Here is a 24,840-nt window from a genome sequence, read left to right as displayed (position 1 = left end):
AGGATGCGGGTCTCTTCTTTTTTCATGGCCCTTCCAGTCTATTACATGGTGCTAAAAGATTGCTTCCTTCCATTTAACCTAGTTCAACAAAGCCTGTGCGGATAGAGCCAGATCTACCCATGGAAGGGATATCAACGGAAACCAGTGATTTTATGCATGTCAGTAGCTCCTCTACTGGCCTGATAGAAAACCCAATGGAAAACTCTGCCTCGGCTGGAGCTGAGTTGACCAGGCTTTCCCCAGAGGCCAGTCCCTTCTCGAAGCTCCTAGATATTAATGACCTCCCCATCAACAGCCACCCTGGACCAGATTCCTGCGCCTGCCCAGGGAATTCGAAGGATGTGTTCAATAATTTCCTTTATTGGAGGACTCCTCTCCCTGACATAAGCAGGGACTTAGAGTTGTTTCTGAGCAAGGCTGGGCTGCGGGAAGAAGGCTGCAGCAGACCCGAGACTGTGCCTAACAGCTGTGTGGCCAGCAGTGAGATCCAAAAAGTCCTTGATAGTTTGCAGGAGCACATGATGAATGATCCAGATGTTCAAGGTAAATGTTGTCCATTATAATTAAAGAGAAAATGGGATATTTCTGTGTTGTGTGGCATGCTGACACTTGCTTCTCCCTCTGGCCTGTGCACTGATACAGACGCATGTATCTGTATTTATTCACACTGTGCACACAGTGGGAGGAGAGGCTCACTCAGCCTCACCACAACCAGAGCGCTAGAGATGTTTCTGGACAGGTACCTGTGCATGGATTTTGCCTCCTTGTTTTGCAGACAGACACGCACACAGTCTGAAGTCAATTCTAATAGAAAAGTGGACAGTTCTGGGGCAGTACAAATTTTATTAGCTCCTTGGACACTGTTACATCATTTCCCACGTATAATGCCCTTTCTGGTTATGAACAGCTAAGGATGGTCCTCCTTTTGGAGCCTATTAGCTCAGCCTGTAGCAAAACTTGAAGATTTTTGTCTTTGTACAGCAAGGAAAAGTACAACTTCTTCTTTGGGGTATTTTTCATTTTATGACTAGTACTCCCACTGAGCGTCTGATCTGGGAGCTAGACCTTGCGATCCATATCCATTATCATGACTCTTCTTTCTCTAAACAGTGCTATATTTGTATTCTTCCTTGTTTTGGAGAAATTGGAAAAACAACACTTGCTGCTGTTGCTGAGCAAAGATTTGTGAGGCTTTCGGGAAGGAAAATGTGAAAATCCAGTTAGCCCTCTGATTATTCTTTGTCCTTAAATTTATGAAGGAAATTAAATCAATGTTTGCTGAAGGAATGAACACACATAACATATCACTTCTAATAGCTATAGACAAAGGTCTGTTTTTGGAAAACACATTACTGAAGCTACCTTAATCCCCACTGCTAGGACCTGGGCTGGAGGCCTGCACAGTGGTGGCTGGCACGCGAGGCTCTTGTGGTCTGTTTGAGGGGACTGTGGAGGCAGAGACCATGAAGGGCGTGGAGAGGGCTGGGAGAGGAGGAGACATGATGTGCTGTGTAACACAGGGCAGGAAGCCAGTCATTCGTGGGGACAGAGGAGACATCTGGGAGAAGACCTAGCAGGGCAGTTGACATTTGAGTGAGGCTTTAGAGGACAGCTGGGAACCCATCATCCAGAAAAGTTGGGGGATTTCTTTCTGATGGCTCTTTCAGTCCCTGAAGTCATTGTAAAATCTTGCATGTATATGCATTCTTAATTTTTTTTGTAAGAAAGAACTTACAGCTTTTTTCAGACCTCAAAGGGATCTTTGAGCCCAAAAGATTTGGAAATAAATGACACATGTTTGGGAACTGGCTGTGGCAGCTTAGGCCATGGGGAAGGAGCTGGAGTGCAGCACTGAGGAGGTGGGGCTGCCCTGGGCATGGTTGAGAGCCAGCCCCATGCTCTAAACGTGTTACTGAATCTAGGGCTCTATTTTACTTAATTAGGAGAAAGCAGAATGAAGAAAGGTGGGGGTCTGTGTGTGTGTGTTGGGAGGTTGGGGACATGGAAACACCCAGATTATTTTTAAAGAAAGATATTTGAAATATGTAATCTTTACTGTTAGGAGGGTATCATGCAGTCATGAAAGAATGGGTAGCCCCCTTGGGTCTTGGTAAGTGAGATTATTATTCATCTGTATGTAAATGGATTTATTCATGTACAGCATGTATGTGTGTGCGTGGGGGCAGAGAAAGTAGCCATCCCGCTTTATAAGTGGGGGAGCAGGACACCCCTCACAAGTCAGTGGACCTCCCAGACAGTCATTGTTCAGTAACATTGTGTTGTCTTTCTGTGAAGGATGGGGGACTCAAACTCTGAATTTTCCCCAACTGAGGCTTTTTGAATTCGGCTTTGACATTCTGTGCGTGGCTGGCATTTAGTTGAAACAGTTACCATTTATGGCCCTAAGTATCACCACCTTGCTGAGAGCTTGTTTTGAGCCTCCAGAGCATGGTTGCTGTGCAGTCTTCACGGTAGGAGCAGATAGGTGGAACGTGTGAGTTTGTGTAGAGCGCCCACGCCACGATGTTGTTTTGAAGACTTCTCTAAAGTGAACCCCCACAGACCAAATAAAGTTATTAAAATTCTTGGAACTTTTCTTCCTGCAGCTCAAGTTCAGGTATTATCAGCTGCACTGAGAGCTGCACAGCTTGACTCTGTGAATGAACCTGAGAGCAAGGTGTCAGAAGGTCTGGATGAAGCGTCCATTTCAGACCCTGGCTCTGCCTCTGACAGTCAGATGACCCTGTTGGCCTCATCATCTCCGGATGAGCTCTCCGTGGCCAGGGCATCACCACGCTCAGTAAGTAGTGTCCCTGTCCCTCAGCTGCTGAGGATGTGACAGAAATCACAAAGCTGCGTTTTCTTTTATTAATATATCCCAGCAGAGATGATAAATGGCAAATTTCATTTTATTCTTAAGGTCATGTTTTGGATAACTAGACAGCCAATCAATCAAATGATTGATAACGCTGATTCTCTTCCACAAAAACAGGGTGGAGACCAAACGTGCCTTCCCCCTTCTCTGAAGACAACAAGAACTGGTTCTTTGTGGGAGGGGGGTTAACCATCTAAACACTGTGTCACTGTTAACAGACATTTGCATCTTTTAATGATAGTGGAGGGTGAATTCGTGCCTTTCCTGGAATTTAAAGTTGACTGAGGCCTTAGAGAATGATCACCACATCTAGCCCCTCATTTTGTAGGAGCTCCTTAGTACGTGGTTACTTCCAGTTGCAAAAGAAGGAAAAGGAAAACAAAAAACTCAAAAAGATTGAACAATGAAGAAAATGTTCTCTTGCTTAAGGTGACAGGAGGAAGTGCTGTGGTTGGGGGTCCCCAGGGTTGGTGAACCCCACCCCTGGACATCCAACAGTCCCACCTTCCCACTGAGCCACTGTGGCTCGCATCAGCATGCAGCGCCCAGTGGAAGGAGGGGCAATGACTCCCACTTGTCTTGAGGAGCAAGACAGCCCTATGCCATGACGCCCTCCCTGCCCTCTCCCCAGGGCCTCACCAGCCACAGTTGCATCATGGTGTAGCATGGTGCACTGGGTAGGAAACACGTGAACTACCTGCACAGAGTCGTGATTCTGCCGGGAGGAGGTGCAGGGTGGCAAGTGGTGGCTGTGCAGGCGGCCATAGCCTGCTGCCCACTGGGTGTTTTCTAGGGGAGTGAACTCACAGTAGCTTTGGGGTTGCCTGGACTCGTGGTGGTTTGCTTAAGCCTTGACTTGGCTCCTAGAGTAAGTGCTGTGCATAATGATTGCACTGAAGGCTCTGGAATAAACTTCTGAAAAGATAATAATGATCCCAGTGGCACATCTTATTAGTATATGTGAATTTATTAACTTGGAGAAATTGAGGTCTTAGGTTATCATACCAAAATATTTCTGATTTATCATGTCCTCTGTTAAACAGCACACTAAAAGTGAAAACCCGGGGAGCTGAAGGCTCTGGTAGCGTGCCTCAGAGCTAACGAAGCATCTATTGGTGTATTAATCGACTTTCCTGGATCATATATTGAGCTGATTTGTCAGAATCCATTAAGCTGGTAGACAGTATGACATTTCAAGCGCAAGTTGGAAATCCATGTTATGGTTGAAGGAGAAGGTCAGGTCCATCTCAGTTAATGTTAATCAATGATCAGAGACCAATATGTCACCGTTGAATGTTCTTGCCCATTTTAATCGTTAACCTAATGTAAAGGTTCATCAGCGAACATTAGGAGTGTTTGTACAGGTGAAAATTGAAAAGTTTTCTGAGTAAATACTCCTTTGTCAGCCACACCCTTTCACTCAGATTCGCGTTTCGCTCACCCCCATCCTCTCTCTGAGGTCCTCAGTGCTGCAGTTGCTGAGTCCTGAGAAGCGCTGCAGGTGCTCCTACTACCCTCTCCTTAAACATGGGAATGTCACTTGAGGGCATTGGTTAGGCACACTAGAGAGACCAGGGCTTAAGGAGTAGTGGATGCAGACTAATGTCGTAGTTGGTCCTCACCAACTTTAACTTTAGCCTTTTGTCTTTCTGTAAGGATCTCAATCAGTCTTGAAATTAAAATGTAGGAAATCTACTTTCCTTAGCACTTAAAATGACTAGTCGATACAAAATCATACATATCTATGCAAATGTAGGTTTAACATCTGGAGAGATACCATTGACTTCAAGGGAAGCTGTTGTCCTGGTTTACAGCAGTCATTTGTGGTGCTCAAAGAGGATTCTTTGAAGGTGGAGTGATGGGACAGCTTCCTCCTTTGGACTAAATTAGTAACATGTCCAATTAACTCTGCAGGATCTAGCTGAACCCCGAAATGGAACCAGTGACCATCTGGAGACTGAGCAGAGACATGACTGCACCCCACTTGAGGAGAATGAATCTAAATTACAGGTTTGTTCCTTGAAAAAAAGAAAAGCAACTCAAAACTTTATATTTTCTGAACGTTAAGTTTAAGAATGGCCATTGGAAACAAGTATTTTTCTTCTGTCAATATTAATTTCATATCTTAGTTCATAATCTATGTTGCCAATATTTCCTATGTAACTTAAAAAATAAATTCTAAAGTAGTGTCTTAAACACGACTTTGTCTTCTGAACCATCTATAATAGTACTTTAATAAAGCAAACCAATACGAGAAAAAAATTTTGACACCTGACATTAATATTTGGTGTCTATTTATATAAGTGGTTTTGCTTTTTTTTACTGTCCAGAAAGCTTTTGAGAGCTTCTTTTGTTGAACCATGTTTGATTTTATTATGTCTTGTGGATTGGCTTCTTGTGCCATGTAAGTTCCCTTAAATGTTTTAAATTATTGTGACCTATGGCTCTTACAAGGAAAATGGGGTGATGTCTTAGGCAGGCAGTATCCCATCAGTTGGGAAAGGTAAGAATGATTCAGTGTGTGTGGTCTCAGGCCCTAGGTTTTTTGGGCAATTGTAAGAAAGTCTTCATTCTCAAGAGCTGGGTATACCAGACTAAGCAGACATTGCTGTCTAGACTGCTCTCTGTGAAATCAAATGTTACACTAATCTAAAAAAGATGAGTTGTGGGCACTGCTTTAGCCTTAGTCTAAATTGAAAACCTCACTCCCTGGAGAAAACAAGGTCACCAATCTGAAGCCCTTTGGCTTTAGGAAGGCCTCTTGTTCATCTCAAATTTCTGCTTTGTTGTTTTTACCTCTAAATTGCAAACTCCCTGTTTCTCATGAGTATGTGCCTATCTTTGACCTTCTCTCCTGCAACCCTGATGGTTTCCTTTCTCTCCTGTTTCCCAGGATATAATACCTCAGCCTCTGCTAGATCAGTATGTGTCAATGACTGACCCAGCTCGAGCCCAGACTGTCGATACTGACATAGCCAGACACTGTGCCTACAGCCTCCCGGGAGTGGTGCTGACCCTGGGCCGGCAGAATTGGCACTGCCTGAAAGATACTTATGAAACGCTGGCTTCTGATGTCCAGGTAAAAGTAGGCTTTTCAGAGGCATGCACAGAAATAAGGTGGGTCATCTAATTAAGAAGCAAAGGGAAGCTGCAGCAAGGCTCACTGGTCTAAATTTATGTGGATGCAAATTGGTATATTTACTGGTCTCTGATGAAACAAAGCTTTCAGTGGCCAATACCTGGCAGCATTCATCTTGCCATGTAAGATGTTGAGAACATTGAATCATACTAACCTGTTGTGATGTGTGTTTGCTGTGTGCCCCTAGTGGAAGGTACGTCGGACCCTGGCCTTCTCTATTCACGAGCTGGCTGTGATTCTTGGGGATCAGTTAACAGCAGCCGACCTGGTGCCCATCTTCAATGGATTTTTAAAGGATCTGGATGAAGTACGCATAGGAGTTCTTAAACACCTGTATGATTTTCTAAAGGTAGGGAGAAGGGTTAAAAATAAAAAATCAAAATTCAATTTTGTTAAGCCCTGGGTATGCACAGAATCAGTGAAAAAAACAATGCAGTTGTCTAGGTTTCTTCAGTTGAAATGTACCATCCAGAATCTTACAGTGTGTGTCTTTCTGTGATGGGTAAATATTTTGTATCTTTCTTCCTAATCTTCCTGCTCTTTGGAGTTGTAATTCTGTGGAGGATGGTAGCCACATAGCCCAGCACACTCTATGCAACAGAAGAAACTGGAGCCCTGGTAGGGAGCTGACTTGTCACTCAGGGGAAGAACCTGGCTGAAATCCAAACTCAGTTCTGCATGGAGGGCTGTTTCTGCAAGACGTCTCTGCTTCCTTCTTGGTTTTTTTTTTCCCCCCTAAAGGAATGATGAGTATAAAAATAAGAGTTTAAAAATGACCTAGAGAAACTAATTGTTCACATCCACACGACCAAGAGCTGCCCAAGAGCTGCCCTTGACAGACTTTGGTGCATGACACACCAGTTTACTTCTTCCTCTTCTGGTGCAGAGCTGTCCCAACCCTCTGGGAAGCAGCAATGGCATTGCCTTCTGAACACACAGAGACTTATGGGCTTTAGTAGGAAATTGTGAAAGAAGGAAGACCTAGGGGTATTTAGAAATACATAAGCACATATACCAACTAGGGGAAGGGTCAGAAGCATTCAGGGATATACTCAATGTCAGTTGACAGCAGAGCTAATTCACAGCCACACTGGGTGAATAGACCACAAGGAGATGCAAGTTTGCCGTGACAAATGTGTATAAAGGGGTATTTGGGGTCATTTCGAGGGATTATATATTTTTATTTATATATACATTTTTGAAAAATAGTTGCTTCATGAAGACAAGAGAAGAGAATATCTTTATCAGCTTCAAGAATTTGTAGTGACCGATAACAGCAGGAATTGGAGGTTTCGATATGAACTAGCAGAGTAAGTAAAATAAAAACCTTTTTGGGGATATGAGAAGGCAAATTAGATGGAATAATTCTTAATTTTCCTACCTTATAATTGATTTCTAAACCTGCAGTAATAGTGTTCTTTTGGATAAAGAGATTATGTTTTTATTAACGTATAAACTGAATACCAAAGCTCTAAGTTACAAATACCACAGTCTCCGGGGAGGCATTCATTTTCAGATGAAGACAGGGCTAGCGTCACTTTGGAATTAGAGTGTTCTGCTGTTCTATAAGGCAATTTATTTGAACCAAATAAAGGATGAATCACCCACTCTTCAATATTTTCCTATTAATCGGAGCAGTTTTTGCCAGAGCTTTCTTGAACATTCTGAGTGTCATTGTCTCTGCAGGACACGCTGTACCCGACAGAGTACTTCCACTTCTAAAGAAAACTCAGCGACAGTGGGAGATAAGAAAAGGTCTAACCCAGATGGGACGATCATGAAATAAAAGTGCCCCCCAGGGTGGCTCACCTCTGTACATCATTTTTTGTGTGAGGAGTTATTTAATTCCATCTTGTGCTGGCAAAAGGAATGTTCCAGGCCATAGTGATTATGAGTGAAAACATCCTTCCCAAGGTGTATGATCTGCTTTCCGTGGCATTGAGGGGACTTGTTTATGGTGGTGGTTGTTTGGGTTTTAGTTTTCACCTTGTCGAGATTCATTTTGGTATCTTTAGTTTTCATTTTTCTTACCCGCAAGTAGAAATCTCTCAAATAATTGTCTTCTCTGAAGAAATTCATCAGGCTTTTTTTTTGCAGCTATTCAGGATATGATTTGGCTGATGCCAGCGGCGAACTGGAAGATTTTCTCTTTGCTGTGATCTTTAATCATTATGCTTAATTTGAGAGATTGAGGCTTTAGTCATTATGCCGTGTTCCCAGCGCGCTCTTGTAAAAGAACCGAGAAAAACAGGTCCACGTTTTCCGCGAAAGCATTGCGACCTCTAGCGGCGGCGCGCGGGACGCCGCTGCGGTTGGTTCCCCGCCGGGCTGACCCGCTTCCCCGGGAGCGGACCGGCGCCGTCGCCCGGCCGCCTTATCTCTCCACCGGGCGCGTGCTATCTCCCATCTTTGCCGGGCTTATTGAAGCCAGAGCGGCTGATATGAATTCTGTGCTCCCGTGCCCGCGATATTGGTATCATTTTCTGAAAACAGGGCTTTTGGATATGAAAGTATTTACCGGCACTGCTGGCTTCTGGTTCTAACTTGCTCCTCATCTCGTTTTCATTTCCTTTAGTTGCCCAGGTGAAAATAATGCCATTTATTTTCAAACCCTTCTCCCCCACCCCCGTTTAGAACACATCGACAGCTTTGGTGGGGGGCTTTCTCAGCCAGCCAGCTCGTGACTTTGTACTGTCCTTGGGAGCGGAGCGCGGACCCGCCGCGTGGACAAGCCCGGCCGCCCGCCCGGCGCCCCGCACAGGCCGCGGGCTGAACCTGCAGCTCCAGGAGCCCAGGCGGCCGCCAAGTCTCACTCGAGTGTGCCCTGATCTATTGATCTTTGCGAACTTCAGCATTTTAGCTATTTTTAAATTATCTGATTTCTTAAGTTTTATGTGCTTTTCAGCTGATAACCCAAAATTGAGATATTAAATCTGTAATCATAAATTTCTCAGCCCTTGTTTTAAAACGTTTATTTCCTTTTTGTTTGAGATGTGTGTGTGTGTGTGTGTGTGTGTGTGTGAGAGAGAGAGAGAGAGAGAGAGAGCGCGAGCGAGAGAGGGAGAGAGAGAGAGAGAGAGAGAGAGAGAGAGAGAGAGAGAGAGAGAGAGAGAGAGAGAGAGAGAGAGAGAGGGGAGAAGAATTAGGGTTTTTTTCTCTACATTTCTTTATGGCCGTCTCACTCAGTGTCTGCTGTTGGCATTTTACCGGCCGAAGCCTTGCAAGGTCTGCAAAGCTACTCATTTCCCAGCTGGCTATTTTTATCTATAAGATGAAATGAGAATAAAGAGAAGTTAATAAGGTTTTTTGACCCCCTAAATAATGTTTTCTTCTTTGTTTATTTTTTAATTTCAGACAGCTGATACTGATTTTGGAACTCTATAATCCCAATGATGTTTATGATTATTTAATGCATATTGCCTTAAAGTTGTGTGCAGATAAGGTTTCTGAAGTTCGGTGGATCTCCTTCAAACTAGTAAGGAATCATAGACTTTTCTGTTTGTGATTTTTGCAAATAGTAATGTTTATGTATCTTCTTCCATTTTAACTCCTTTATTTTTTCTGGGCCTAATTTGTCAGCTTACTTATGAAACCAGCTTTTAAATTTTGAAATTAGGAATTGTGTTATAGTTTTATCAATTTACAGGATAGCTTTTTTGTTAAGTTGTATGCTTCAGTGATGGAAATTGTGAATAAATCATTTTATAAAAAAATAAAAATAAATCATATTATATATGAAACCCTTTAAACAATAACTTAGTGCTTTTTTTAAAATACAGGTTTGGCTTCCTTTACAGTGCGGGTTTGTATAAAAGTATTTGATGAGCAAAGACTTCAGTTTAGAAAAGCTGATCCTGTTTTATGTGGGCTTATACCAGCTGAATACTGACCAAAAAAAAAAAAAAAAAAAAAAATCTCATTTGAAAATACTGATTTCAAGATACTCTGCTGGTATTAAAATTTTATAAAAATGATATGTTCTGAAAGGTAATCATGCAAGGGGACATGTTCTAAAATTCAGAACCTTAAGATTAATAACATATTTTTCTAATGCCAGTCCCTTTTTAATTTCATTTTTATGAAGAGTTTTATGTGTATGAGCATATATGTGTGTGTGTGTGTGTGTGTGTGTGTGTGTGTGTGTGTGTGTGAGTACTGCTGTGTATTAAAACATCTTTTTCCTCTGTGTTATAATGATTACTGTGACAAAAACTAGTTTCTCCCATGCTTGTAAGTTCATTTTAAAGGTAGAAGCATGTATAAAAATGTCTAGTTTCCATGTGGAGTAGTATTCATAATTCAAATAAATGGCAGCATTTTAAATGTGCTCTTCTGATATTTTTCACAGGTTGTGGCAATTCTGCAGAAGTTCTATTCAAACAGTGAAAGTGCATTGGGGTTAAATTTCATCAGTGAACTCATCGTAAGGTTTCGGCACTGTTCTAAGTGGGTTGGAAGGCAAGCTTTCGCTTTCATTTGTCAGGTTTGTAAGGCCTGGGGCAGGACCTACCCTGGGTGTCCATATCCCATGTGATGATATCAGGGTCACCAGACAAAGAATCCTAGCCCCTGAACAACAGCAGAAACTTGGGGATCAATTATTCTAACCCCCTTATAGAAGATTGTGACTAACCCAGTGAGGTGAAGCGACTTGCCCAGGATTTCCCCACCTGTGTACTCATTCACCCCATAGATAATGATAGAGTACCTACTGTGTGCCAGGCATACTCTAGATGCTGAACATGGAGCGGACAAGCCCCCACCCTTCCTGCACCTTCCGTCTGGCATGGTGAGGGCCAGCCACACATCCACTCCCATCAGACCCAGTCTAGGACTGTCCATCACTGCACCTGACCTTAGCCATGGCTTTGAACACAGTGGGAGTTTGGCTCTTTAAGTAAACACGTGAAGTTCAAGCTCAGATCACCCTCTCTAACTTAGCATCTTGGAAATGAGGGTGTGATTTATGTTTGGCTGGGGACAATGGCAGCGATAATGGCTACCATTTCTTAAATGCCTCTGGTGTGCTAGGCATCTTGTCACACATCTAATTGATGTTGCTGTGTATTGAGCATGGTATAGCTGTGTGCCTTTAGACCACTTCTTATAGTTGAAGCATTTGAAGCCCAGAGAGGTTAAGTAACTTGCTCAAGATCACAAAGGAAGTGTAAAGCATGACATTTTTCTGCTGAAGTGTTATTTTGAATGTTTTAACTTTTCATCATGCACATTTTCAAGCATATACAAATGTAAAGGGAAGGCTTTAGTGAGTCTCCATGAACCTGTCATCCAGCTTTGCTGATAGTACAGTAAGGCCATGGTTGGACTTTACCTGACCCCACACTCCAAATTCCCCTTCTCTACCTCATCATCTCCCCCACCAAAGGACTTACCAGCGCCCCCTCTTGGGCTGGAGGGGCATCACAAGGGCACCTTGGCCATCCATCTTGAGAAGTGCAGTGAATGGTAGAGTAAATACCAAACTCAAACCACAGGCTTTTGTGAAGAAAAAGTCAGTGTTCCAAATCTTTTTGTGGAGTAAGCATAAATGAAATATTTCTTGCTTTTATTTTTAAATTCTTTATCTGAGATTTAGAAAATCTGTGATAAACAAATGGAAAAGACACCAACTAGTTTACTCAAGAAAAAATAATGAAATCTTTTCTTGTTCTCACTAATTAATTATTAAAGATTTAGAAGACCCACAGTAACACAAACCAAAGGAAGGGGTGCTCAGCCAAGGTTACCTCCTGAAGGTCATATTATTATTTAAACACAGCTCTAGGGAGATATAACTTGGAGGGTAAGAGGGCTGATTTGAATCAAAACCACCTGGTTTGAAGCCCAATTCCACTACTTCCTCTTGAGTGGCCTTGGGCAGAGGAGCCTGTCTGGCACTTTGTTTTCATCTTCTGTTAAATGGGGACAGTATTATGTACCTGCCTCCTAGTGCTGTCATGAGGCTTCAGTGCGCTGGTCCATCTATGTTACCTAGAATGTGCCTGGCACGTAGTGAATATCAGCAGCTGCTGCTGCAGTGCCCACCCACCATGGCACACGTTACCCTGTAGTAGGAAGATGCACAGAGTTAGAATCCACATGCCTGGCTTGCAGTCCCCATGCTGCTGTCACTTGTTGATCTTGAGACCTTTGGGTGTCACCATCACATTGGACTGGAATTTTCTCACCTGTAAAACATGGCTAATTTTGACTTCCACGTTAGTTGTCAGAATTAAATGAGAGAATACATGTAAAAGTCTTTGCAAGTGGAGAAGCAATGTGCTGAAGCTGATGATTATTCCAGGAGTTGTTTCCAAAAGTCTAGGCATTGGTTTAGGTTCCAGGACTTGACTGTTAAACGTGACAGCCTCAGCCCCTGCCCTCAGAGCCTGAATTCTAGCGAGTTAACAGAAGTGAGGGTTCTTCAGTCATACTAGCCGGCTGTATGCGGTGTGGTGGCACTGTGCCAGATGCTTTACTTATAGGACCTGCTGTGGTACAGATGAGAAAACCGAGGCCTGGAAAGGTTAAGCCACTAACCTGAGGCCATGTCACTAGTGAGTGACCAAGTTAGGTTTTGAACCTAGACCTGTCTGGCTCCAAAGCCTATGCTTTCCCCACTAAATCTGATATTGCTTGTAACCTAGTGCTTGGTGGTGAATTATAGTAAAATAGTAACTGTTTCTAACCAGATCCAGTGTTTGAGATTTAAAAATTCACAAACACAGGAACCTCAAACCTACAGATTTTAAAATGACTTCTTTGGGATTACCAAAGTGTATGTTTTAGAAAACTTTTGGAAAATGTTGCTTCTTTGGCTGTGGCTTTCTTGTTGTAGGCAGTGGTGAGCGAGGAATGTGTCCCCGTGGACCAGTTCGTTGAGCACTTGCTTCCTAGTCTCTTGAGCCTTGCATCGGATCCTGTGCCAAACGTGAGGGTTCTGCTAGCCAAGGCTCTGAGGCAGACACTGTTGGAAAAGGGTATGTGGAACTCACGTCTGAACTTCCCCATTTTAAATAAACTGCATCAGCTGTTGAAGGTAGCAACTAGATTTCCTCTGGGAAATTGTGCATGTTGTGTGATAGCATACTTAAGATTTATTATATAAGTGAATATATTAACTTTTATGCATAATTTTTATGTTATTTATAAAACAATTAAGGAAATGAATGTAATTCAGTCTTTACATTTAATAAACATCTGCTGAAGTGCAAAATATTACACAGCTTTCTAGATATGAGGGAAACTTTTGCAAATTTTGAGTTATGGAAGATTATGAGAGGTAGCAGATGCCTTAACTGGTACTAAGTTTTACTGGTATTATTTTCTACTCAGTAAGAAAACATTTATAACCCAACCTAGTTGATTATTTTAAACCTGAAGCTTTTTGTTCCTTTGATAGTTTATTTCTACACCACATATATAAGAAAACATCCTCAACTCTGCCTTGCGTATACATTTCTTGCCATTTTGCCCCTTGCCCCATCCTGCCAGCAACCTGCTCTTCCTCCTGTATTTCCCACCTGGCCAGTTCTTTTGTGTTGTACGAAAAAAAAGATACTATTAAAACGTTTTTAGTTATGATAATTTTTAAAATATGTATAACTATTGGGAGTCCATCTTTAAAATTTAAGAAATACTCTTTGATTAAGGCATTTCATCATTTGAAAGGACTTATGTATGTGATTAGTCTATGAAAAATGATTTATTGTCCTGACATGTGGTTAAAGAAAAACAGGAGTATGTTTTAGAACACAGTTCATGGCACGTGTGATTGAAACTCGTTTCTCTTCTTTAGCATATTTTAGAAATGCCGGTAACCCTCATCTTGAAGTCGTTGAAGAGACCGTCTTAGCTTTGCAGTCAGACCGGGACCAAGATGTTTCATTTTTTGCCACCCTAGAACCAAAGCGGCAGAATGTTATAGACACTACTGTACAAGAAAAATAGAATTAACTACTCTGTGATTAATTGTAATCTGGTCGTTTCATGCTTGGCATATATTGCTTATCAGAACTTGAAGGGGAGCTGATTGTATTATATCTGCTGAGGGGGAAAAGATTTCTGTAACTTTTATACTGTGCACTCAAATGACTGACTCCTTTCCCGGCAGCCCCGAGGGACTGAACCCTGGATGGGGGCTTACTTCAGATGGCTGGGCCTGTGCTATGCTCCCCACCCCTACCAGCCCAATCAGTAGCAGTCTGTGGAAAGATTGCAGACCCAGACAGCTGACCGGGTATCAGGGCCTCTGTCCCATCAGATTGCCTGCCAGGGATTTGTTTTCTCTGTGATGGACTATATTATTTAAAGTCCCCCCTTCCCCAAATAAAGTAGTTTATGAGAAGCTTTTAATTCTTTAATAGACTTGCATATTTGCTTCCCTTATGCTTTTCTATAAAATATAGTTTATGGCGTAAAATTTTATTTTTAACTGAAATACTGTACATATGTAAATAACTCTTGACAGGAAGAAAATATGTTAATGTAATATTAGCCTCCTATCAGTGAGCTGAACAAATACATCATTTAAATTTATGCTCTACTTTGAGTTGCTGCAAATATAGCTCAATTTGTTTACTTTTGAAAAAATGTGATAGTTAAAGAAATCTACTAAAGAATGACTTATGGCAGTCTTTGGAATATTGTACTTTTGATGTAAACTGTGCTTAGAACTTTTTCTCAAGCACTCACTCCTCCCCTTCTTGCAGGAACTGTATCCATAAAGATATGTGTGGGCCTTTCATAGAGGCATAGAGCGGAAAGATTTTTCACTTTTATATGGATATATTGTCATATGTTTAAGAACTTGGAGGGAAATTGATAATTGAAATGCATGGATATTGCCTTTATATCTAATGCATTAGAATTTTGTCAAAAAATAGGAAATCACAGTTCTGATTAGAACTTGCGCACAAATACCGAAGATTTTGGGGGCTAAATTATGTACTCTTCAAATTGACTTAAGTACACAGAATTTAGATTTCATGCTTTTGAAATTTAGACTAAGCAAAAGATGGTCTAGAATTCAAACAGGTTTTTCATTAATAATTCAAGATTCTGTAAACATTTGATTAAAATCCTGCATACGTGTATGCTTATGTTATTTTTCTTGTTTCTAGTTATATATTCTCAAAGGTAGGCATGAGAGAGGGAAGGAGCAGCAGCCCATTTGGGGTTCAAGAGCTAGCTGCAAAAGGGCATGTAAGCTATTTCTGTTCTTCACTTTGGTCTTTTCTTGTCTGTCTTTTCTGTTCTTATTTTTAATAAAATTTCTGAGGCTGTATATTGAATTTCCTGTTTTACAGGATGTTTCCCCTGCCCCAACCCCCAAATTCTATTGAACTGATTCTTTAAAAAGAAAGGAAGGAATTTATATATACAGTGCCAAAGAAAATAAGGTACATGTGTGAGAATTTCAAATTGTAACCCACAGTAGCATTTAGGCAACTTCAGCAAAGAGTTAATAAATTGGATGCTACATATTTTTTTAAAAAGTCAACACATCTTGTGTTTAATACCTGCCTAAATAGATGGAGATACTGTTTTGCTTTGGTAACAAGCAATTTTCAATTTTTTTTTATTGCGTAGAAATTGAGATTGTCATGTTATTATAATCCATTGATCTAGAAGCAAGTAGAATTATTTGACTGGAATCTTGTATTCTATGCAGAGCTTCATTTTCCATTAAGGGAAAAAACTGAGCTTCAGTTTGTGTGGTGATGTGTAGAATTTGCGTGCTGAATACACAACATACTTGGAGAGATTGTAAAGACTCTGGAAAATAATCTAACCTTTACAATTTTCGGTTCATATGTTAAAATTTTTCCATACTTTAATATGAATGCCTTTCCAATGCAAAGATTTTTTCCTTTTTCATGGCTGTAATTTCTCTGCAAAAACTATTTTTAAAGCTTACATTTTATTCTTTTTTGTAACTGAGGTTTTTCTAAGATTGTTCTGGTTCCCCTTGCCCTTCCTCTAGCTGCTTGTATGTATTTGTTATTGGTACCGGTATTGAGTGTTTGCAACCTGCCCATCACATGCAGCTTCCTGTTTACTTGAACACTGGCCTCCTCTCTGGTGAATTAGTGGAAAAGCACAAACTGGTTTCTCACAGATAGAGCTCATTGGAAAGGTGTCTTAACAACAGGACTATCTCGGTCTTTCTCTAGTGGCCATTTCCCCCCTTGTTAAGTATTTTTATTGGCACCTTTCTCCCTCCAAGGATTCAAGAGCATTTTCAAAGTTGGTGTATTTTGATGTGGCTTTTCAAATTTCCATGAAGGCCCATCTTTCCCCTTCCAGAGAGGCCAAGTCCACGGTCAAGTCGGGCACATATCTGCTTAATGGGCTCATATTTCTGCATTGTTGGCTTTTTAAATTCATGCTAGGAATATTTTTAAGCGTGATTACAGATTGCACTTTACAACTCTGTAGTGCAGCCAATGATGATTTAGAGAATTAAAAACGCCCGATTCCTCCAGATGGTTTGCCCCAAATTATGCAAAGATTGTGTTTTAAACAAACGGAGAGGAAACAGTTTTTTAACAGCGGCAAGAAACCTCCCTCCGTTTTCCCGGTGAAAAGAACTTGACATGAACAGCAGCTTGGAAGCTGCAGGGAGGAATTGGGGACGTGGCCGGGAGCTCGTCCGAACGTGCGATATCCCTGTATTTATCTCAATAAATCTCCGGGTTCTTTTAGGAAGCGCCCGTGCCCGTTTTCATTGTTTAGGAGCAGTCTCCCGCGCCCACCTGAAGCCGCAGCTTTGTTCCTTGCGGGGCCGGCCTGGGGCCCCGGGCGGGCGGGAGGGAGCTGCGGGGTCGGTGGGGGCTCGGGCCCCGCGGGGTCCGGGCGTCACAGCCTGGCGGGGGCGGCCCCGCGCGGTTCGAGCGTCACAGCCCGGCCGGGGGTGCGGGGGCGGGGCGGGGGCGGCGATGACGCGCGGCCACCGCACTCGAGCCGGGGATGACGCGCGGCCAGCGGTGGGGCCATGCGTCGGGCGGCGGGGGCGGCGGCGGGGGCGGGCGGAGTGTGGCCGGCGGGGCCGCTGGGGGGCGCCCTTCGCCCCCACCCCGCGGCAAGCCGGCTGGGCGGTGCGGGGGCCGGGGCGCCGGGCCACGGCGTGCCTAGGGCTAGCTCGGCGGTCCCGCGGCCCCTCCTCGCGCAGCCCCCGCCCCGGGCCCGCGGCCGGAGCCAGCACCAGGTCGGTGACCCGCAGGCCGGGAGCGCGTCGCCCGACTTGGTCCCTGACGTCTTCTGTATGCGGGTGCGACTGGAGGAGACCGGAGAAATGTTCCTGGTGACAAACTGCCGCAGCGACATGACCGTGCGGGAGCTCAAAGCGGAGCTGGACCTGTTGGTCGGCATACCCTTCAACCTCCAACGGCTCCAGTACCTGGACCAAGGTGGCTCCCAACCCCATCCGTCCTCACGAGTGCTGCCTTGACCCCTGGGGCACCCAGTCCAGTTCTGAACCCGAAGTCTCAAAAGGAAACCTGCCTATATGAGGACCCCCAGATGTCAAAGCAAATCCCAACCACCTTGAAGCCCCAGATGGAAGAAACAAGTAGGGACTTCCCAGACAGAGACACACCAGGAGTGCATTAGACCACAACAGGACCCTAATCCACAAACTAATCCTTCCTGGATCAGGCGTTTGCCAGCCCGGAGCAAATTCCATCCATAACAAAACCCCAAATCTCAAAGCCACAGCAGGACCCCTCCATAAGCCCAGACCCTCAAACTCCCCATGTCTTCATAAGAGACTCAAATCCCAAAGCCAACTGTGTCCATATAAGAATGCAAGCTTGAAACAAAGCGTGCTCACGACCTCCTGCCCACTTCAGGACCCCAAACTCAAACCCCAAGTCCTCATGCTGGGCTTGTGAACATTAGAACCCCAAATCCTCTAGTCAACCATGTCCACACAGGATGCCAGAGCCTAAAAGAAATCCTACTGACTAAAGGAAGGACCTCCAAACCCAGAACAAATCTGCCAAGACCAAATTCCATATCTCCATGATAACCAGTACTACTTCAGAACCTGGAATCCTCTACCAAAAGCTTACAACAAACCCTGCCCACCTCAAGACCCCCAAACACAGAACAAAACTGCCCAAGACTGAATCCCAAATCTTCAGGCTAACCGTGACTTCCTCAGAACCCCAAGTACTCCAGCAACCTTGATTTTGCAAGGATGTCAAAGGTCCGAACAAGCCCTTCCCACCTCAGGACCCCAAAACCCATAACATACCTGCCCAAGACTGAACCCCAAATCTCCAGGCTAACCATGACTACCTGAGAACCCCGAATCCTCCATCAACTGTGTCCATGCAAGGACACCAAAGCTCAAACCCTGCCCACTCTTGAACCCCAAAACCAAATCTGAACCCTAAATGCCCAGGCTAACCATGTGATCATGAGGACCTGAATCCTCCACAACCATGTCCATATAATGATGCCAAAGCCTGAAACAATCCTGCCCACTTTAGGACCCCATATCTCTAGGCAAACTCTGGCTATGTTTGAATCTCAAATTCCCTAGCTACCCCTGGCCACAACAGAACCCTAAATCTCAGAGCAGACTCTACCTACATCATGACCCTAAATTCCAGAGCAGATGTACCCAATTTTGAGCCCCTCATCTCCAGCTAACCATTTGTGCATCTGAGCGCCAATCGACCAGCCATTTCTGTCTAGATAAGGATGCCAGAGCCCGAAATGAACTCTGCCCACATCTGAACTTCAAAATTCAAAGCTAACTCTGCCTACCTCTGAAAGCCATTCCCCAAGCTCACCATGAATATACCAAAACCCCATCCGAGCAACACATCCTTGTAAGGGCTCCAGAGAGTGAGACAAACCCTGCCCACAACAGAACCCCAAATCTCAAGTCAAACCTACCCATATCTGAACCCCCAGTCCCCATGCAAACCAAGTCTACATAAGCACCCTAGGAAAGAAGCCAACCATGTCCATGTAGGAAAGTCAAGTTTCAAAATAAGCCCTGCCTACGTGAGTACCCCCGAAACTCAAGGCAAACTTTGCTTGTATTTGAAACCCAAATCCTCCAGCCAACCTTATCCACACCAGAATCCCAAATTCTAGACCAAACCCTGCTTATATCAGAGCCCTGACTCTCAGAACAGAGCCTACCACCATCGCCTGAGACCTCCTAATCTCAGGGCAGACCTGCCCGATTCCTAACCAGCAATTGCCACACTACTGAGGGCTATGTCAGAACCCCAAATCCCAAAACAAGTCCTACTCATACAAGGACTTCAAATCCAGAACAGACCCTTCTCAGTACCAGGACCCTCAAACAGATAGCAAGTCTTGCTTTCATCAGAACCCCAAATCCAGAGCAAATTCTGTTCTCGTCAGGACCCCAAATCTCAAAAGCAAGCCCTGTCCACGTTTGAACCCCCAATACCGGCACTAACCCAGTCTGTATCAGAACCCTGAATTCCAAGCTACGTCCTTGTCCACATCGGGAGCTTAAAGATAGCCCCAACCAGTATCAGAACCCAGTACCCAAAGCTTCCTGTGACTAAATCAGGACCCCAAGGACCCCTATCCAGATAAATCCCATGTGACAGGTACCCAGTGGAGGCCAAGAACCCTAGAGCCCGTCTTGGCCTCCATCAGCTTTCTTCCCTCAACCTGAGGACATGGCTTTCCCTGTCCCGATTCCCTACAATGTTTAGGATATGAGAACAGGATCAAAGCCCCTGAGCTCCATCATCTCCCCACCCGGTCGAAATAAACACAAAACACTTCAAAAAAACGGAGATATAAAAAAATCTCTGGGCTGCTGCACAGAGAATGTGAGAACAGCTGATATTGCAGAGAGACTGCAGTTGTACTGCAGGGGCCGGGAAACGATGGAGGCAGACAGAGATCTGAAAGCAGCCTGTCTCCATAAGCACCGTGTTTCCAGACACTACCCTTCCCGGGCTCAGATTCCTAACCTGAAAGCAGAGCCCTATCGGCTCCAGAATTCTCAATGTCGTTCCCCGTGTAGACAGAAATGACTCAGGAAATTGAATGTATAGTGAAGGCCAAAATACCTTCTTTTGCTCTCTTTAAAATAGGTTAAGCATTTTTCATGACACGTATTTTCCTATGGGAGTATTTAAAAGATGCTCTCGGGAATTTTTGAAGTTTTATTTGGAAAGAAATGTGTCTTGAGCCTAGTCTGTATTTAAAAAGGAGGTGAGTTACGGAAGGACTTAGTAAGAGTTCTCAAACAAGTAATTTGAAAATTACGTATCCCCAACTACAAATGTCAGGCACCCCTTCTGTTCATTGCTATGCTGAGCAATAAATTCAAGAAAGCTGAGAGGGAGTGAGTGAGATGGGTGACCTCACACTGATGTCACAGTGCTGTTAGTCAGCAGGCACTTTGTACTGTTCGAAGTGTGACCCCTCTCTGCTGTTGCAGTCCTTACTGTGGATAGCAAGCGAGGAAGAGAGAAGGTGCTACCTCATTGTTTGAAGAAATTTGGGCCACTGTCTATAAATAATCAACTGATGCCTCTTCTACCTGCCTCAAAGGTTGCAGGGGTGTGGGGGGAGATCAAATGAGATCACGTGTGTACAAACCTTGAGATACACATATCTGAAGGAGTGAGCCCGTTCGTGGACAAGGGTCACCCTTACACATCTGTCGTCAACCCTGATAATTTATTTAGCTGGTGATGATTAGTATTTGTCTAAGCCCAAGGCAGTGGCTGCCTGTCTGTAAAAGGAGGACGTGCTCTGATTTCCATAAGAGCTGCTCAGTATGTGCGAATTGCTCTCTTGCATTTTTCAGGGAAACACAGCTTTGCTCGATGTTTTCTAAGTTGTTAGGACGTCAACTTGTCTTACTTAGACTAATTACTGATTATTCTCTGTGTTGGAACCACAAACAGGACCCTAATGAACACATTTGCCAATCACTTATTCCCTGGTTACATCCACCATCCTGAGTTTCTGGTAACCATGAAGCATGTGGCCCTGGAGGGAGGCAGGTCTGGTTCGGATGTCAGCGCTGCTGATTCCCAGCCGTGCGAGCCTCCGTCTGCTCCTCAGCAGATGAAGATAACAAACCCGCCTTAGAGGGCTGTCATGAGGAGTAAGGAATGGAGGTTCTCAGTACAGGCACAAAGTAATCACTTGATCATGAAACGAGAACACTCATGAATTCCACTCACTTGGGATATATGATAATCCGGCCGGGCAGAGGGGAGACTTGACGTGTGGCGTCGCTTACGAAGAGACAAATTACATTGTTGTTCTTGAGTGAGATTGTAGATGGCCGTGTAAGAAAGTGTGTGTGTGTGTGTGTGTGTGTGTGTGTTTTAAAAGGTAAACTAAATACAACTGCACTTTCTTAACATGCTCACTATATAGTTCCCTTTTACCAATTCTGACAGTCTTCCCCAGAGAGTCTGAATTTATGAAGTGTGAGTAGGTTCGTCCCATTCTTTCATGTGAATTAGATGCTGTTCTGGGTGATTTATGAGCACAGAAGCTCTCATACTCCAAATCCAAATTATGGTGACAGTCCACATTAGCTTCCTGCTTTACCATAGGCTCTCAGCTGGGGCAGTTTTGTTCCCTAAGAGTGCTGTCTGAGAAGTTTTTGATTGTCATAACCAAGTGAGGGTGCTACTGGCATGTGGTGGGTAGAGGTGGGGGGGGTGCTGCTAAACACCCTGCAATGCACAGGACAGCCCCCCACAGAGAGCTAGCCAGTCCAAAATGTCAACAGTGCCGAACTTGAGAAAACTTGCCTGCCATAGGCTGTAATTTGAAAGTCCCAACAATTTTTTTGTCACTGTTACTTCTTTAGCCAGCTAATGACAACATAAACCTGAGTATTTTAGTTTAACATATATAACTTGTATAACATTATGTTGTGTCTACGACATATAGTTACTTCAAGTTAAAATAGTTCCATTTTGTAGAGTTTGCCTCATACAATGACTTTACTGACTTGTAGTTCTTTGCAATAGGACAGGTTATAATTACAGAATTTTATAAATTGTTGACATTGTTTTTTTGTTCGGCTTCTATTTCAGCTGAGCCAAATTAATTTTCTAAAAAGCATTAACGACAACAGGCTTATGCAGAATCATCAAATGAGATTTGTGCTTAATATTATCTTTGTGGTAGCCAAGGTCAGATAATCTCTTAACTTAACCAATGTAATAGTCTATCTTTAACATCCCATTTTTTTTTAAAGAAAAAATTATTCCCTCTAGGAGTTTTGATGGATGATACTACATTGAAGTTCCATGATGTTGTTCCTGGTGGAATTATTTCATTATGTATCTGGCATTATGATGGATGGACGGAACTGGTTTTGGCGGCTGTGGAAGGGGACCCCAGTAAGGTGTTTTCATACTTCTTTAAATGGATGTCATACTTTATGAATCAACTGTAAATTGTGAGGAGGGGGTGGGGGAATCAATTAGCCTTTAATATGAATATTTGAGTAAAAGTTAGAGAGTAGGGAAAGAAGATAACAAGGACCCATGTCATAATTGTCAAATACTGTATCGAGTGTTTCCATTCACTCTTTGCGTTTATGATTTCGCTGGGTTTTATTTATTTATAACCCACTCCTCCCCCCTCCGCCAGAAGTCAAGGCAGCAGATTTTCTATTCATGTATATATAAAGTTGAAAATCTAATTTAACACTGAGTGAAGAGCTCCACATAACTTGGAAATGTGCAGCCCGGGGCTCTGGGCCTTGCGTGCAGTGCTGAATGGTACAAAAACACGCACGAGGCCCTGCCTGCTTCCAGGGGGGGGACGTCCACGCTGTCCTTGGAAAAGCAGCTGGCCCTGCTGATTGCTAGGCCTGTGCTCAACTCTTGCAGGGCTCTAGGGGTGGGCGGTGGGGGAAAGGAAGATAAAAACTAGGCTGTTTACCCAACAGGGGAGACGAATCACTCTGACCTTAGGGGCCAAACGTATGTTCTTTCTATTGAAGAAATGCAGAGGAAAAGCTATGAGCTGGTAGAGAAGAGGAGACAGAGTTTGCTTGCTGGGACAGGGGCCCAGGAAGGCTGGGTGCAGGAGTGGGGCTGGGATTCAGCCTGGGAAGAGGGGTGGTCTCTGGGGGCAGCAGAGTCAGGATGTAGCAGCTTCTCCGACCTTGGCAGGAAGGGTGAGGTCCCATTCTAGCTATTTGCACAACTCCTTCCAGATCCTTGCCTGCTCACCCAGCCTCCCTCCGTGCCATCAGCAAGTTGGTCCATGCCTTTGTTTTCAGGATCTGGCCCTGGATATGGAGTTGTTTCCCTCCTGCCTGTGGTCTTGAGTCAGAGCTGCCGTGACCCTTGTCCTGCATGCCTCCCATTCTGTCCTTCCCTGCTGCCCCACACCCAAATCTGACATCTGGGACAGAGTTCCTCTCTGTGGGAACTTGCACTCTTCCTCCCATGCTCAGAGGCTTGATTGACCACGAGATAATCATATTATGGGACTGTCCATCAGCGAGCTTTCAGTGTTCCCAAAGTTAACAGAGACAATGGACACAAAAATAGATGGGAAGGCCAGAATTCATCAAGTCTCCACAGAAGTGTGTCCCCCTCTGGAGAGGCCATCCCGTGCTGGCGGTTGTCTTCCTTAATGGCCACTCCACCTTCCTCTGGACACCCAGCAAAGCTATTTTCTGTCTTCAAAACATTGACAGGAAGACCTTCCTGCCTCTCAAGGCTGACAGATAAGTTCGTATTTCCTGAACATGTACAGAGCATTAAACAATGTCTTCCCCATCCTTCCCTGGGTGTTTCCCAACTTCTCGGTTGGGGTCTGCACCGCTTCTTTCCCCCATGAGCCCTAATTTGGTATTCAAGCCCACCTTCCTGCAAGAACACCTGGTCAGCTGTCCCCAGTGTTTCTGCACTTTTGATAACAACTCACACTCCATTTATCTTGCCCAGCTATCCTGTCTTGGTACTACTGAAGATTCCTTCTATCGAACTGCAAATTCAGAACATTTCGAAGGTGAGACGTGGAAGCAGTGGATATCACAGAGGGCATTTGTGGCGCTGTATGTGACCTCACACAGAGGACACGTTGATGCTGTGCAGTACCTTCTACAGCACGGTAATTCTGGTAGAGAGATTAGTCTGTCCAACAGTAGGGAGGGCAGAGTGTCTTGTCTTCCCAGACCTTCAAGTGGTGGTTTTCTGAACCTCTGTCTTGTCAACCTCCAGTCATGGTCCTTCAGGTCATTCACTCCCTGTCTGAGCATGGGTCTTAGGACATGCCAATCAGAGGCTGCACCTCTGCCCTTGGCCAGGCCTCCAGAAGATTCTTTCTATGGCAGTGAGATGGAAAGCCAAGAGGATTTCCTGGTTTGTTATTTCCAACCAGACTAGCTGTGGGACTGTTCCCATACTGTCTGCCTCATCTGCAGTCCATCTGAAGCTGGGATCCGGCAATGGTCCACAGTGGTCTAGCCCCAAGCCGGCCTAACTCTGTTGGGGCTTTGCTAGCTGGCCAGTCTCTTTTCTCTGAGCCATGTAACTATTTCCTTACCCTAGCCTCTCTGCTCACCCCACCTGCACTTCAGGGCAAGTCTGTGTCTCTCTCTCAGCTGATAGGAACAGAAGGCTTAGCCAGCACTGTCTCCAAATTAAAGGGCTTTGCATGAAATTCTGCAGGAGTACACTTTATCCTTCCTGGATATGGGATATTTTGGGGAAAAGATGCCCACTGATTGAGATGTAGATCATTCAAGAACAATAGACAGTAGTTGCAGACAGCTCAGACCACCAGCTTCCTTGGAAAAATGAAGAATGTATTACATGGTATTTAG

At 44.1% G+C, this 24,840-nt stretch overlaps 2 protein-coding genes across 5 annotated transcripts in view; both read left to right on the top strand.

Annotated features, from left to right (window-relative positions):
- LOC134378800 (serine/threonine-protein phosphatase 4 regulatory subunit 1-like) overlaps nucleotides 1-15,508 on the top strand; it is a 78,764-nt gene extending 63,256 nt beyond the window's left edge. For all 4 annotated transcript variants that reach the window (XM_063098128.1, XM_063098121.1, XM_063098111.1 and 1 more), the window contains 10 exons: nucleotides 83-543; nucleotides 2,607-2,800; nucleotides 4,790-4,885; nucleotides 5,769-5,954; nucleotides 6,202-6,363; nucleotides 7,224-7,324; nucleotides 9,369-9,489; nucleotides 10,363-10,497; nucleotides 12,853-12,994; nucleotides 13,813-15,508. In XM_063098128.1, the coding sequence (XP_062954198.1) occupies nucleotides 83-543; nucleotides 2,607-2,800; nucleotides 4,790-4,885; nucleotides 5,769-5,954; nucleotides 6,202-6,363; nucleotides 7,224-7,324; nucleotides 9,369-9,489; nucleotides 10,363-10,497; nucleotides 12,853-12,994; nucleotides 13,813-13,964 (1,750 nt within the window). In that variant the 3' untranslated portion in view covers nucleotides 13,965-15,508. The remainder of the gene's footprint in view (nucleotides 1-82; nucleotides 544-2,606; nucleotides 2,801-4,789; nucleotides 4,886-5,768; nucleotides 5,955-6,201; nucleotides 6,364-7,223; nucleotides 7,325-9,368; nucleotides 9,490-10,362; nucleotides 10,498-12,852; nucleotides 12,995-13,812) is intronic.
- Nucleotides 15,509-16,985: 1,477 nt separating this feature from the next.
- ANKRD60 (ankyrin repeat domain 60) overlaps nucleotides 16,986-24,840 on the top strand; it is a 46,067-nt gene continuing 38,212 nt past the window's right edge. The window contains 4 exon segments of the mRNA XM_063095943.1: nucleotides 16,986-17,009; nucleotides 17,011-17,425; nucleotides 22,271-22,401; nucleotides 23,960-24,125. Of these exon segments, the coding sequence (XP_062952013.1) occupies nucleotides 16,986-17,009; nucleotides 17,011-17,425; nucleotides 22,271-22,401; nucleotides 23,960-24,125 (736 nt within the window).

This window comes from Cynocephalus volans, chromosome 1 (assembly GCF_027409185.1).
Source record: "Cynocephalus volans isolate mCynVol1 chromosome 1, mCynVol1.pri, whole genome shotgun sequence".
Lineage (NCBI taxonomy): Eukaryota > Metazoa > Chordata > Mammalia > Dermoptera > Cynocephalidae > Cynocephalus > Cynocephalus volans.
This window is presented reverse-complemented; position numbering and strand designations above follow the sequence as displayed.